This window comes from Urtica dioica, chromosome 3, assembly GCF_054948205.1.
Source record: "Urtica dioica subsp. dioica isolate 48M chromosome 3, U.dioica_male_clone48M_v1_H2, whole genome shotgun sequence".
Classification (NCBI taxonomy): Eukaryota; Viridiplantae; Streptophyta; class Magnoliopsida; order Rosales; family Urticaceae; genus Urtica; species Urtica dioica.
Window position 1 is genome coordinate 27,813,855 of NC_142758.1, and position 15,229 is coordinate 27,829,083.

The 15,229-nt window shown below is 45.5% G+C and overlaps 1 protein-coding gene and 1 long non-coding RNA gene across 2 annotated transcripts; both read right to left on the reverse strand.

The window, feature by feature from the left end:
- Positions 1-2,883: 2,883 nt before the first annotated feature.
- On the reverse strand, positions 2,884-5,233 carry LOC149402539 (uncharacterized). The gene is made up of 3 exons (XR_016296208.1): positions 4,973-5,233; positions 4,097-4,206; positions 2,884-3,135 (listed from the first exon to the last, which is right to left on the reverse strand). It is a non-coding gene; the product is annotated as an uncharacterized LOC149402539 (long non-coding RNA).
- Positions 5,234-7,021: 1,788 nt separating this feature from the next.
- On the reverse strand, positions 7,022-10,053 carry LOC149402540 (uncharacterized). Its single transcript, XM_089608425.1, has 3 exons — positions 8,493-10,053; positions 7,086-8,272; positions 7,022-7,027 (listed from the first exon to the last, which is right to left on the reverse strand). Exons 1-3 carry the CDS (start codon positions 10,051-10,053, stop codon positions 7,022-7,024), a joined length of 2,754 nt encoding a protein of 917 aa, XP_089464551.1.
- Positions 10,054-15,229: the final 5,176 nt, after the last annotated feature.

Below are 15,229 nucleotides of genomic sequence, written 5' to 3' on the forward strand. Positions count from 1 at the left end.
TACACATTTCTCCTCGAGTTGAGTTCACTCCTCGAGTCGAGTACCAAGTCCATGAGTCGACAAGCTACTCCTCGTGCCGACTCTACATTTCTCCTCGAGTTGACTTCACTCCTTGAGTCGAGTACCGAGTCCACGAGTCGACAAGCTACTCCTCATGCCGACTCTACATTTCTCCTCGAGTTGAGTTCACTCCTCGAGTCGAGTACCGAGTCCACGAGTCGACAAGCTACTCCTCGTGCCGACTCTACATTTCTCATCGAGTTGAGTTCACTCCTCGAGTCGAGTACCGAGTCCACGAGCCGACTAACTACTCCTTGTGCTGACTCTACATTTCTCCTCGAGTTGAGTTCACTCCTCGATTCGAGTATCGAGTCCACTAGTCGACTAACTACTCCTCGTGCCGACTCTACATTTCTCCTCGAGTTGAGTTCACTCCTCGAGTCGAGTACCGAGTCCACGAGTCGACTAGCTACTCCTCGTGTTGACTATACATTTGTCCTCGAGTTGAGTTGACTCCTCGAGTCGAGTACCGAGTCCACGAGTCGACAAACTACTCCTCGTGCCGACTCTACATTTCTCCTCGAGTTGAGTTCACTCCTTGAGTCGAGTACCGAATCCACGAGTCGACTAGCTACTCCTCATGTCGACTACATATTTCTCCTCGAGTTGAGTTCACTCCTCGAGTCATGTACCAAGTCCACAAGTCGACAAGCTACTCCTCGTGCCGACTCTACATTTCTCCTCGAGTTGAGTTCACTCCTTGAGTCGAGTACCGAGTCCACGAGTCGACAAGCTACTCCTCATGCCGACTCTACATTTCTCCTCGAGTTGAGTTCACTCCTCGAGTCGAGTACCGAGTCCACGAGTCGACAAGCTACTCCTCGTGCCCACTCTACATTTCTCCTCGAGTTGAGTTCACTCCTCGAGTCGAGTACCGAGTCCACGAGTCGACAAGCTACTCCTCGTGCCGACTCTACATTTCTCCTCGAGTCGAGTACCGAGTCCACGAGTCGACTAGCTATTCCTCGTCCCGACTCTACATTTCTCCTCGAGTTGAGTTCACTCCTCGAGTTGAGTACCGAGTCCACGAGTCGATGAGCTAGTCCTCGTGCCGACTCTACATGTCTCCTCAAGTAAAGATTTACTCCTCGAGTTGAGTACCGAGTGAGAATGAGCCACCGGAGTCCCCAAACGTGAAACGCGCAACGTGGCGCCGCACTCACAAAGGCACGAGATTCGACCCAAGAGATCCAACCCGAAAATGCAACCAGCGCGCTAAGGTGGCACACTCGCCGGGGGATCAAGTCTGCACCTAACCCCGCCTATCACGTGACACGCGCGCCCAAGGGTGCCATGCTTATAAGATGGTATGGCCAGACAAATGTGGCACCGCGCTCGCCGCCCAGCTCGTGCGCAGATAGGCAGCGAGTCACAAATGGTTTTACAAAGGCTTGTGTCCGCCGGACGTACCTGGTCTAGCCAGCGTCCATGGGAAACCTAGCCACGCAAATGTGGCAACGTGCTCGCCACCCAGCTCGTGCGCCTATGGGCAGCGATTCACAAATGGGTTTCAAAGGCTTGCGTCTGCCGGATGTACCTGGTCTAGCCAGCGTCCACGGGAAACCCGGCCACACAAATGTGGCACCACGCTCCCTGCCCAGCTCGTGCGCCGATAGGCAGCGAGTCACAAATGGGTTTCAAAGGCTTGCGTCCGCCGGACATACCTGGTCTAGCCAGCGTCCAAGGGAAACTCGGCCACACAAATGTGGCACTGCCCTCGCCGCCCAGCTCGTGCGCCGATAGGCAGCGAGTCACAAATGAGTTTCAAAGGCTTGCGTCCGCCAGACGTACCTGGTCTAACCAGCGTCCACGGGAAACCTGGCCACAAAAATGTGGAACCGCGCTCGCCGCCCAGCTCGTGCGCCGATGGGTAGCGAGTCACAAATGGGTTTCAAAGGCTTGCGTCCGTCGGACGTACCTGGTCTAGCCAGCGTCCACGGGAAACCCGGCCACACAAATGTGGCACCGTACTCGCCGCCCAACTCATGCGCCGATAGGCAGCGAGTCACAAATGGGTTTCAAAGGCCTGCGTCCCCAAATGTGGCACCGCGCTCGCCGCCCAGCTCGTGCACCGATAAGCAGCCAGTCACAAATGGGTTTCAAAGGCTTGCGTTTGCCGGACGTACCTGGTCTAGACAGCGTCCACGGGAAACCCGGCCACACAAATGTGGCACCGCGCTCGCCGCCCAGCTCGTGCGCCGATAGGCAGCGAGTCACAAATGGGTTTCAAAGGTTTGCGTCCGCCGGACGTACCTGGTCTAGCCAGCGTCCACGGGAAACCTCAAATGTGGCACCACGCTTGCCGCCCAGCTCGTGCGCCGATAGGCAGCGAGTCAGAAATGGGTTACAAAGGCTTGCTTCCGCCGGACGTACCTGGTCTAGCTAGCGTCCACGGGAAACCTGGCCACACAAATGTGGCACCGCGCTCACCGCCCAGCTCGTGCGCCGATAGGCAGCGAGTCACAAATGGGTTTCAAAGGCCTTCGTCCGCCGGACGTACTTGGTCTAGCCAGCGTCCACGAGAAACCTGGCCACACAAATGTGGCACCACGCTCGCCGCCCAGCTCGTGCGCCGATAGGCAGCGAGTCACAAGTGGGTTTCAAAGGCCTGCGCCCGCAAGACGTAACATGTCACGACCCGCGACCTCTCGTCGCTGGTTCACGAGCCGTGACGGTGGGTTACGTCAGAAGTCACAACATCAATATAACAATATATCTCATATCAACAGAAACAGAATCAAATAAACATAATAATCTTAATACTTATGTTAAACGTAATATGATATCATATAAGTATTATAAGTCATTATATAAAAACCTGGGTAAATTTTTCGTTTTTCTCAATTCAAACTTTGAGTCTCACTACGACTCTAAATATTTACATAACAGCTCCTGGGTTTACGTATAATTACAGGAGATAGTTTTAGGAGCGTAGTTTAGGAAAGGGTTCAACAAAATGTAGTTATAACTATAGAAGAGGTTGATCCCGAGAGAGTCTCCATAGCCCAAAGGTCAAGAGATACACGTCCGGTCTTCGTCTTCAACTCCTTGCTCACATCGGCGCCTTGCCCTTTTCTACATTACCAAGGGTCATAAACTATGAGTCGATTGACTCAGCAAGTGGGAGTCTAACTTAGAAAAATAAAGCGACTAAATGCTATGTGATAACAGGTGACGTGCAAACAAGCACATAAGAATGCATGGATGCAAGTCTAACAAGTCTAGAGCATGACTCATGTGTACACATTCTAACTAGTACTTGTCGTCTTTAAGGTTACACACATCCCCCGCTATAACCTTCAGAATGACAAGAGACCAGCCTTAGACTCCGAGCAGCAGTCGTCCGGCGGCCTAAGAGTTTTAATGTTAGTCTGGGATCCACTAATGGTACCACTTCATTCGACGTCGGCGCAACCCCCAGGCCCTCATAGCCCGTCAAGGTGCATTCTTCAGGTCTTCATAACCTAGTAACAAGATCGGGTGCGACTCTTGGTCGACTTCCCGATAAATGAGTACTTAGCGCCATCCCCAAGGCCCTCATAGCCCGTCAGGGTCCATTTCATTTTGGTACCATCGACACAAAAATTCTTTAAGGTTCGGGTACTCTGCTGCACTCAGAGTACACACCTATGCTACTTACAGGAGAGCGACTCAGGATAAATCCTGAAAGATATTTCATTTCTCTTTTATGCTCGTTAGTGTTTTATGTTGAAGACTCGGGATGTGACTCCCGGTACTTCTACCCTCGATTTGAATTCGAGAGTTAAACATGGCTCTCCTGTCTCCCCCATTCTAACGGGTCAATCACAGATCCTAAGGAATAACTATATCACATATCAGAGGCTGGGTTTCACAAATCTTACGTTTGAACTTATTGAGCGAACTCACGCTAAGTTTTCAGGAAAAGCGGCCGAAGCCTTAATCTTTGAGATTATTCGATTTTAAAGCTTTCCTATTCTTGTTTACTAACAAACAATAATGCACGTAAACAGGGTTATTCCCTTGGTATGTAGTTGACTTAAGTCTCCACACTTACCCGGAAAAAGATCGTCTGAAAATTGTTGACTTCCGGAGTTTCCTTTCTTTTCACGCTTCCTGAGACTCTACACGACCTGGAGCGTTAACACGTTCTGAAGTGTCGAGAAACTAAAATCCAAAGTTGAAATCTCATCAGTCACCATATCTCCAACTTGTCATAAACTCTCAAACATGTCAATAAACCATATAACTTGTCAACAAATTCACTTTACTTGTCATAACTTTTCTATCTCAAAAACGAGCTAACCAAACTCGAAACGAACAAACTCATCTCAAATCACAAATCATCACTTTAAATTTCAATTTCCCAAATCCCGAAACTATAATCACAATAATCCAAAACTCATGTCATTTCTTTAAGTCACTTAACCAAATCCAAGAATTAAGACCCGAGGCTCAAATTATAGATACACAACAGTCTCAAGGCCACAATATCACAATATGGCTCACGGCTACAAACACCCAAACAGCCACAACAAGTCACACATGCATAACGACCACACGGCCAAGATTTTCACATCAACCAAACAATTTCAACATCTCATAATCTTTACAGCGTCATAATTCTAGCACAACAATGATCCTCACTGACTCAGAATTTCAAAACAACACACAGAGCCAAAACAATTCCAAACCAAATCGAATTCAATTCACAAATCCAACAAAACCAAAAACACTCTCGGCCAAAATTCACGTCACACGGCCAACAAACAAATTCGAGTTCAATTTCTTCAATTTCAAGTCATCAATATCAATTATCAAACTCAAATGACAACTAATCACCTCCAATTCTTCAGAAATCATCAAAGAACACGAAATCCCCAAAACCAATTTCTCAAAACCCTAGTTTCCAATTCGGGTCAAGGAGATTTACCTTGTTTCTGGAGGAATTGGACTCTCCGGCGTGCTCTCTCTCGATTCCTGTGGTCCTTCCTTGGTCGGCGGCTTTGGGTGAGCTCGCGGCGGCCGTTCTCCTCGCCGGAGCGCGTGCGCGGTCGCTGTGAGACGCGCGGGAGACAAAGCGACGAAGACGAGGAAGAAGAAGAAAGGGAAAGGGAGAAGATGAGGTGACTATGGCCGAGTGGTGAGGGGTTTCCCGAGCTTTGATGGCTGCTGGAAATTTTTTTTTTCTTTCTTGTTTTCTGCAGAGTCGCGCACGAGTGGAGGGGAAGAAGAAAAAAGAAGTGACGTGAAGAAGGGAAAAGAAGAGAGTAGAAGATAGAAGAAGATAAGAGAAAAAGAAAGAATGGGTTATTTAATTACTAACTCTACTTTTCCTCCATCTTCTAAAATCAACCCCACTCTCAGGTTTTATTTCCAAATAACTCCAAAAACGTTACAATCACGTCTTTGTCACAAAATTTTGTGACTAAAACCCGTACTCGCTCGAACTTTTAATTAAGTTATTCAAACCGAGACTTTCCTCGTTCGTTCTTGATTAATTTAAATATATTTAAGGTTTCTCGAAAATAATTCTCATCCTTGAGAATTTATTTCTTAAATTAAATTCCGGCATATTTCCTCGGAAAATAATTTATTATTCGAGACAAACTCGATAAATCCTTTATTTATTCCGAGATTTTCCATTACCTTAAAATAATTTAAATTAACTCTCTAAACTTCAACGTCCATAATTCATTCAAGAACTTACTTGTAACACACGAAAGCTCATTTATTAAACGTGAATTACAAACGGCGATATTCAAAAGTTATCCTTTACAATCTCTACCCCCTTAAAAGAGTTTCGTCCTCGAAACTTAAAACAGAGCAGGGTACTTCTTTTGTATCTCACTCTCAAGCTCCCATGTAGCTTCCTCTACAGTATGCCTCTTCCACAAAACCTTGACCAAAGGAATGGTGTTGTTCCTTAAGACTTTATCTTTGGGATCAAGAATCGCTACAGCTGGCCCTTCATATCTGACCTCAGGAGAGACCTCAACCTCTTGCTCTTGCAGGATATGCGAAGGGTCTGACACGTACTTCCGTAGCATGGACACATGGAATACATCATGGAGGTTGGACATAGAAGGCGGCAACGCCAAGCGATAAGCTGTCTTGCCTACACGCTCAAGGATCTCAAAGGGTCCAACGTACCTTGGACTGAGCTTCCCTTTTTTCCCAAACCTCATAACTCCTCGCATAGGTGAGATCTTCAGAAACACTTTCTCTTCTGCTTCAAATTCTAGAGGTCTCCTACGCATGTCAGCGTAGTTTTTCTGACGACTCTGGGACGTTTTCATCCGAGCTTGGATCTTCTTAACCGCTTCTGTGGTTTGCTCGAGCATCTCCGATCTAATGAATTTGCTCTCCCCAGCTTCATCCCAATGAATTGGAGAGCGACACTTCCTTCCATATAAGGCTTCATACGGTGCCATGCCAATCGTCGCCTGATAGCTGTTGTTGTACGAGAATTCAGCTAACGGAAGGTAACGACTCCACGAGCCTTGGAAGTCCAAAACACAAGCTCGAAGCATGTCCTCCAATACCTGAATCGTTCGTTCGCTTTGGCCATCGGTTTGGGGGTGAAAAGCAGTACTAAACTTCAAGCGAGTTCCCAGGTTCTCTTGCAGTCTCTTCCAGAACCTGGATGTGAAGCGAGCGTCTCGGTCAGAAACAATCGAGCTAGGAACCCCATGGAGACGTACAATCTCCTTTATGTAGAGTTCAGCGAGCTTATCCACAGTGTGAGTGGTCTTAATGGGCAGAAAATGAGCTGACTTGGTCAATCTGTCGACAATGACCCAGACTGAGTCGTGTCCAGCTGTGGTTTTTGGCAATCCTGACACAAAATCCATCGTTATCTGCTCCTCCCACTTCCACTGTGGAATCTCAAGTGGTTGTAGCATTCCAGCTGGTTTCTGATGTTCCGCCTTCACTTGTTGACAAGTTAGGCACTTTTGGACGAACTCAGCTACGTCTTTCTTCATTCCTGGCCACCAATACACTTTTTTCAAGTCTTGATACATCTTTGTCACCCCTGGATGTACCGAATATGGTGTCCCGTGAGCTTCTTCCATTAACTGCTTCTTAATTTCCTCGTTGGACGGCACACAAACTCTTCCGTTGCACCTTAGAACCTCATTCTCGTCTAACTTAAAGTCACCCTCTTTACCATTTTGAGCCTCAAACATCTTCCCAAGAAGATATTCGTCTGCGTATTGACCATCCTTGATCTGTTCAAGTAGTACTGGACGTACGCTAAGAGCGGCTAACCTGCTTGTGATTAGCTGAAGCTCGAGCTGCTGCACCTCATCCTTCAGATGGAGAGACGTTTCTACAAGACTTGCTAAGGACGCTACAGACTTACGACTAAGAGCATCTGCTACTTTATTGGCCTTACCAGGGTGATAGTGCAAGTCGAAGTCGTAGTCGTTCAGGAGTTCCATCCAACGTCCCTGGCGCATATTCAACTCCTTCTGAGTGAAGAGATACTTCAACGTCTTGTGGTCCGTATAGATGTCGCAATGGACTCCGTACAGGTAATGTCGCCATATCTTGAGTGCAAACACCACTGCAGCAAGCTCTAGATCATGTGTAGGATACCGGGTCTCGTAATCCTTCAGCTGTCGGGAGGCATAAGCAATAACTTTCCCACGTTGCATCAAAACAGCGCCCAAACCTTGCTTAGACGCGTCGCAGTATATGGCAAATCCCTCAACACCTTGTGGAATAGTGAGTACAGGCGCGGTTGTCAGCCTGTTCTTCAGCTCCTGGAAGCTCTTCTCACATGTCTCGGTCCAGAGGAACTTCTGTCCTTTACGAGTTAGTTGAGTCAGAGGCATGGCTAACTTAGAGAATCCTTCCACAAACTTCCTATAGTAGCCAGCAAGACCCAAGAAACTTCTTATTTCAGTGACCGTCTTTGGCTGACTCCACTGCCTCACCGCTTCCACTTTAGCAGGATCTACCATGATACCAGCGCTACTAACAACATGGCCAAGGAATACTACCCGTTCCAACCAAAACTCACATTTTGAGAACTTGGCGTATAGTTGCTTTTCCCTTAGCCTGCTTAGCGCTAGCTCCAGATGTTGCTCATGCTCTTCATTAGTCTTCGAGTAGATTAGGATGTCATCGATGAACACGATCACGAACTTATCCATAAAGTCCTCAAATACTCGGTTCATCAGGTTCATGAACGCTGCTGGCGCGTTGGTTAACCAAAACGACATAACTAAGAACTCGTAATGACCATATCGAGTACGAAAAGCAGTTTTCGGGATGTCTTCATCTCGAACCTGCAGCTGATGGTATCCCGAACGCAAGTCAATCTTCGAAAACACTGTCGCCCCTGACAGTTGATAAAAAAGATCGTCAATCCGCGGCAACGGATACTTGTTTTTTTATCATTACTTGATTCAATCCACGGTAGTCAATACAGAGCCGTAAGGAACCATCGGCCTTCTTAACGAACAAGACAGGCGCTCCCCAAGGTGAATGGCTCGGTCGTATGAACCCTTTGTCAAGCAACTCTTGTAGCTGGGTCTTGAGTTCTTTCAATTCCGCTGGAGCCATTCGATATGGAGCTTTCGATATCGGAGCTATGCCTGGAATGAGCTCTATGTTGAACTCAACCTCTCGATCAAGAGGTAGACCTGGAAGATCTTCAGGGAAAATATCAAGGAAATCTCTAGCAACTGGAATCTCATGCGGTTGCGGCTTGACCATCTTCGTGACGTCTACCACGCTTGCTAGGTAACCAGCGCATCCCTGATGCATCATCTTCACGGCCTTCAGGGCCAATACGATCGGAAAACTCGATTTCCGAGAGGAACCTTGGAACTGCAGCGATCCAAGTCCTGGGTCCTGGAATAGAACTGACTTCTTTTGGCAGTCTATGATTGCATGGTGCATACTTAACCAATCCATTCCAAGGATTACATCATAGTCCACCATTTCCAAGTCTATCAAGTCTGCTTTCATTATCCGATCATGAACTCGGATAGGCACATCTCTATACCAACATAACGACTGGTACTTTTCTCCAGAAGGCGTAGCCGTAACAAACGGGTATGAGAATTCCTTCTGGTGTTCACCTAACTGGTCAGACTTTCTAGATGCGATGAATGAATGCGTGGCTCCTGAATCTATCAATGCATATGCAGAGAAGGAATCCACAGAAATCTGACCTGTGACAGCGGTGGACGACCCAGCTCGCACTTCATCTTCACGGATAGAGAAGACTCTGGCATTAGCTTTCGGTTGCTCCTTGGGTGCAGGGGTCTTCAGTTGTGGATTTTCACAGACTCGGGACAGATGTCCCTCTTTCCCGCATCTGAAACACACCAGCGCACGAGCATAGCATTCTCCCTCGTGCGATCTGCCACACCTTCGGCACACGGTCGTCTGATTGCTCCCAGAAGTTCTAGGCTTCTTGCTGGGTGGCCCTGACCGTCTGCTATTTCCACGTTCTCTGCTCTGGTTCACTGATTGTGAACGGTTCCCAGAACTTCCTTGAGGTCGGTTACTTGAACCTTGCTGAGACCTCACTCCATCACTTCGTTGCGGCCGATTATCCCATCTTGATTGGGATCTGAATCTTTTTCTTGATTCGCTCTGCTTTGGGCCAGCAGCTTCAGAAGGTGTTGCAGCAGTTGGTTTTAGTGCCGGACTTCGATTACCCTCGCGCCAACCAGCAATCCGCAAAGCTCTTTGCACGGCGTTGGCGTAAGAACGAGGTCCATCATCTCCGCTATCCACTTGGCTCACGATATCCACATTGAGCCCGTGCATGTATTTCATCTTTCTAGCCTGATCAGTAGGGACTAAGGAAGGAGCGAACCTGGCTAACGTGTCAAACTTTGTCGTATATTCTGATACTGACATTGAACCCTGGTGTAGGCTCATGAATTCGCGTACCTTGTTCGACAGGTTAGCTTCACTCAGGTACTTCCCGTGAAAGAGATTGAGAAAATGAACCCACGTCATTGAGTGAACATCCTCAGTCGACGCCATCACCTCCCACCAGCCCCTAGCTGTTGTCAATGGTGCCCACAAGAAGAGTAGTAGTGTCTATTTATGTACATTTGATGTCATATAGTCTTACGAAGACTCTTGCTTGTAATTGCCTATCTATTCATTAATAAAGTTGAAACGTTCATTCATTCTTTCTTTGTTTGAAGCTTTATGATAAAACCTTAGTCTTTTAGTCCATAAACAAACTTAACAACTTACGAAGAGACAAATGTAGATTTGCATGAACAAACTCTTCGTAGTTTGCTTAAAACGATATATTCGCAATCTTAGGGTCAAAGGACTATTGACCTCAGTATGATTGTTAGAAGAATCTATGATGTCTGGTTATGAGGCATTGAGAGTTGGGGATGTTGGAATCGATCTAGGGTTTAAGAAAAAGTTTAACGCTTCGTTAAGCGGCGGAATTTTAAAAATTTTCTTTTTAAGTAAAACTAGTTTTTACTAACCTAGACAAGAGCATATGCATGTAAATAAAAACTAATATGAGCTATAAAAGTTACTAACCTTTTTGATGCTTGAACGTTGATGAGCCTTTGGAAGGTTGGCAACGTTCGTCTCCCCTCGCAGCACGTCTCTCTTTTCTTTCCTCGGGAACTCGAGCAACCACGATAGTTTCTATCACTAAATCACTCGAAAAGAAGGAATTAGTGAGTGGGCACTTTTAAACACTACGACTTGAGAACGAGTCTCGAAGTCGCAGAGCTAAAGACTAGGTCGAGTGAGGACCTAGGTGCCAAGACAAGAGAAAACCGAAAATAAACTAGAGAGAGAGAGAAGAGGACTTCGGCCAAGTTCTAGAGAGAGAGTCTCTCAAATCTCTTAAACTTGGATGAATGAATTGTGAGGAAATGGGGCTCCTATTTATAGGAGAGGTCTCACCTTCAATAAGGTAGTTTCCTCTTCTATAGAATATCACATATTCATGAGCAAAAATCCTTCATTTCCCATTTCATGTTGGGCGCCCAAGGCTGCCTCCTAGAGGCTAGGATTTGTTTCCTTTTTTGTTCCTTGGCTTTCCCTTTTCTCACTTGGCCGAAATTCCCCATGCTTGTGTGGGAAATTTGTTTCCTCTTTTTCTTTTGGCAAGTATCTAAATACATTTATGCACAAAATAAACTCTCTTTCCTTAGGTATGTTGGGCGCCCAACATGTCTCTAGAAGGAGCTTCTAGAAGCTTCTTCATTTATTCATGAGAACATGAAAAAGGCCCATTAAGAATTTTCAATAAAATTCTTATGAAATGAAATTAATTCACAAGGCCCAATGATCAAGTCATGGCCGAGTGAAACATGTCACAAAATGACCTTGTCAAAAAATTTATTGACATTCATTTCATCCTTTGTCTCAAAAGACAAAAATACCCTTTTAACTATTTTCGTTCTTGTTTTGGCTTAGCTTCCAGTTTAACTATTCCTATCGATGTGATTCGTGACAGTGACCTCATGGACCCAAATGAACAAAGCTTTAGCTAAACACTTGGACTCAAAAGTTCACAAACCTTTTCCAAGTTTAGCTTAATGCCAACTGACTCCACTAAAGAGCTGACACTGAAAATCTCTCGGTTCAAATGAATTTATTTTCTACTCAAGAATTCGACCTAATTATGATGAGCGGATCCACTGAATATTATCTATGTTTACCCTTCATGAATGTCATCAGCTAGTCGGGATTTACTAAATTACCATTTTACCCTTCTAGCTGTTATTTCCTCAACTCCTTTGTCGCTTGTGAATAAGTTAGAAACAATGTATTGACGAGGAGCTAACAAGTCACATTGTTTCATCCAAAAGAGTCAAGACTCAATTTGGACACTGGCCAGTTCATTTATTCACACTCCAAGGAACAAAGCATGAGGTGACATACATTGCATTTCAGCAATCTTGTACATGAATTCCATATCTATGAGAACTTCACAAAGTTACTCATGACAGACTCACAACTTAGTACTTCACCAATAGGCCTTGTTCGGAATCACATAGTGAGTCCGAACTTTGACTTTCTCAAATGAGAATACTAAGGTGTGAAATGGCATGTCTCATTTCAGGATTAAGGTAAGCATGATGCAATTCATACATAGTGACTTCGAGACATAAGAGGTTAAATGGTTTGTTCTTATCTTGTCTCTAGAAGTGCACTGGTCAATTCAGTACCTTCGGAAGATACCTAGAAGAACTATAGAGTTCCTAACTCTCAATGCCTCATAACCAGACATCATAGATTCTTCTAACAATCATACTGAGGTCAATAGTCCTTTGACCCTAAGATTGCGAATATATCGTTTTAAGCAAACTACGAAGAGTTTGTTCATGCAAATCTACATTTGTCTCTTCGTAAGTTGTTAAGTTTGTTTATGGACTAAAAGACTATGGTTTTATCATAAAGCTTCAGACAAGGAAGATTGAATGAACGTTTCAACTTTATTAATGAATGAATAGGCAATTACAAGCAAGAGTCTTCATGAGACTTTATTACATCAAATGTTCAAAATAAAGACTACAACTCTTCTTGTGGGCACCATTGACAACAAACTCCCACTTGACTCAAAGAAGGTGTGTGTAGTCCTTCATGCCTAATCCCTCACGATGTTGGTCGAAGACCTTGTTCGCTAGGGCCTTGGTGAATGGATCTGCGAGGTTGTCCACCGTTGAGATCTTCTTCACTTCCACGTCTCCGCGCTGCACGATCTCTCGAATCAAATGGTATTTCCTCTCAATATGCTTAGAGCGCTTATGGCTTCTAGGTTCCTTTGAGTTAGCGACAGCCCCACTATTATCACAATAAAGGGTCATGGGCTCGTCGACGTTTGGAACAACTTCCAAATACTTAAGGAACTTTCTAAGCCATACAGCCTCTTTGGATGCTTCACAAGCAGCCACATATTCTGCTTCCATTGTGGAGTCAGCAATGCAAGATTGCTTAATACTTCTCCACACAACAGCTCCACCATTAAGGATGAACACAGATCCCGAAGTGGATTTCCTGGAATCCTTATCCGCTTGAAAATCGGAGTCGGTATATCCCGTCATAGTCAGGTCAGTACCTGAGTATGTAAGCATCAAGTTCCTAGTTCTTCGAAGATACTTAAGAACATGCTTAACAGCAATCCAGTGCTCGGGTCCAGGGTTGGATTGGAAACGACTAACTACGCCAACGGCGAAACATATATCAGGTCGGGTGCAAAGCATAGCATACATGAGGCTTCCTACGGCAGAGGCGTAAGGAATTTTCCTCATGTCTTCAATCTCTTGTGCAGTCTTGGGAGACTGGTCCTTAGAGAGTGAAACTCCATGCCTAAAGGGTGTTTGACCCCTCTTGCAGTCTTGCATCGAGAATCGATCCATCACCTTATCAATATAAGATGCTTGAGAGAGCGACAGGGTCCGGTTTTTCCTATCTCGAAAGATTTGGATTCCCAGAATGTACGCGGCTTCTCCTAGATCCTTCATATCGAATTGCTTTGCTAGCCAGACCTTGACCTCAGATAACTTACCCACGTCATTACCAATGAGTAGTATATCATCGACATATAGTACCAGAAACACAACTTTTCCTTCGTGTATTAACTTGTAAACACAAGGCTCATCTATTGACTGTTCAAAGCCGAAGCTCTTTACAGTTTCATCGAATCTAATGTTCCATGACCTAGATGCTTGCTTTAGTCCATAAATGGATTTAAGCAACTCACAAACCTTGGTCTCTTGACCTTTATCCACGAAACCGTCTGGTTGAGCCATGTAAATGCGCTCGTCAAGATTGCCATTCAGAAAAGCTGTCTTGACATCCATTTGCCAGATCTCATAGTCGAGAGCTGCACCTATGGATAGGAGTATGCGGATGGATTTAAGCATCGCGACTGGCGAGAAGGTTTCTTCATAGTCAATCCCTTCTTGTTGGGTGTAACCCTTCGCCACAAGTCGTGCTTTGAACGTCTCGACGTTCCCATCAGGACCCCTTTTCTTCTTGTATATCCACTTACACCCTACGGGTTTAATCCCTTCAGGAAGGTCTACAAGTTTCCAGACTTTGTTGACATACATCGAGTGCATTTCAACTTTCATGGCGTCAAGCCAAAGGTTTGATTCAGAACAAGCCATCGCTTGGCTATAGGAAACAGGGTCATCAATGTCGGAGACGGCTACAAGAGAGTCTCCATAAGACATGTACCTGTCAGGCTTTTGAGTAGCCCTCCCACTACGTCGAAGTACTACTTGACGAGATTCTGATGAGTTAGGTTGTGTTTCAGTTGGGGTAAGAACAGTTCTTACAGATGAGGTAGAAGCTTCCTCACCCAACTTTTCTTCAAGCACAATTTTGCTTCTAGGTTTCGCATCCTTCATAAAGTCCTCCTCAAGGAAACGAGCATTCGTGCTAACGAAAGTCTTATCGTCCTTGGGACTATAGAAAGTAAAACCTTTGGTTTCCTTCGGATATCCTACAAACAGGCACAATTCTGACCTACTAGCCAACTTGCTAGTCTTTTGCCTTAGCACGTGTGCAGGGCAACCCCAAATTCGGATGCGGCCAAGATTTACTTTACGGCCAGTCCATCGTTCATAAGGAGTACCAGGAACCGTTTTGTACGGAACTTGGTTCAGAATGTAGGCGGCTGTTTCGAGGGCATATCCCCAAAAGGAAAGCGGGAGTGATGAGTAACTCATCATTGATCTAACCATCTCCATAAGAGTTCGGTTTCTTCTCTCTGACACTCCGTTTTGTTGAGGTGTGCCAGGTGCGGTTAGCTGAGAAGTGATACCTTCTTCTTTAAGAAAGTCATCGAACTCTCCAGACATATACTCACCACCTCGATCAGATCGAAGGGTTTTGATCACTTTGCCAGTTTGCTTTTCCACTAAAGCCCTAAAGACCTTAAATACGTTAAAGGTCTCGGATTTGTGTTTAAGCAAATAGACAAACCCATATCTTGAGTAGTCATCAGTGAAGGTAACGAAGTATTCGTATCCTCCACGTGCCTGTTGGTTGAGCGGACCACATACATCAGAATGTATTAGTTCCAGCAACTCAGTGGCTCTTCGACCCTTATCGGAGAAAGGTCGCTTAGTCATTTTTCCTTCTATGCAGGATTCACAAGTAGGTAGTGAACCTATTGCAGAGGCTTGGAGTGGACCATCCCTCACAAGTCTCTTAATCCTATCTA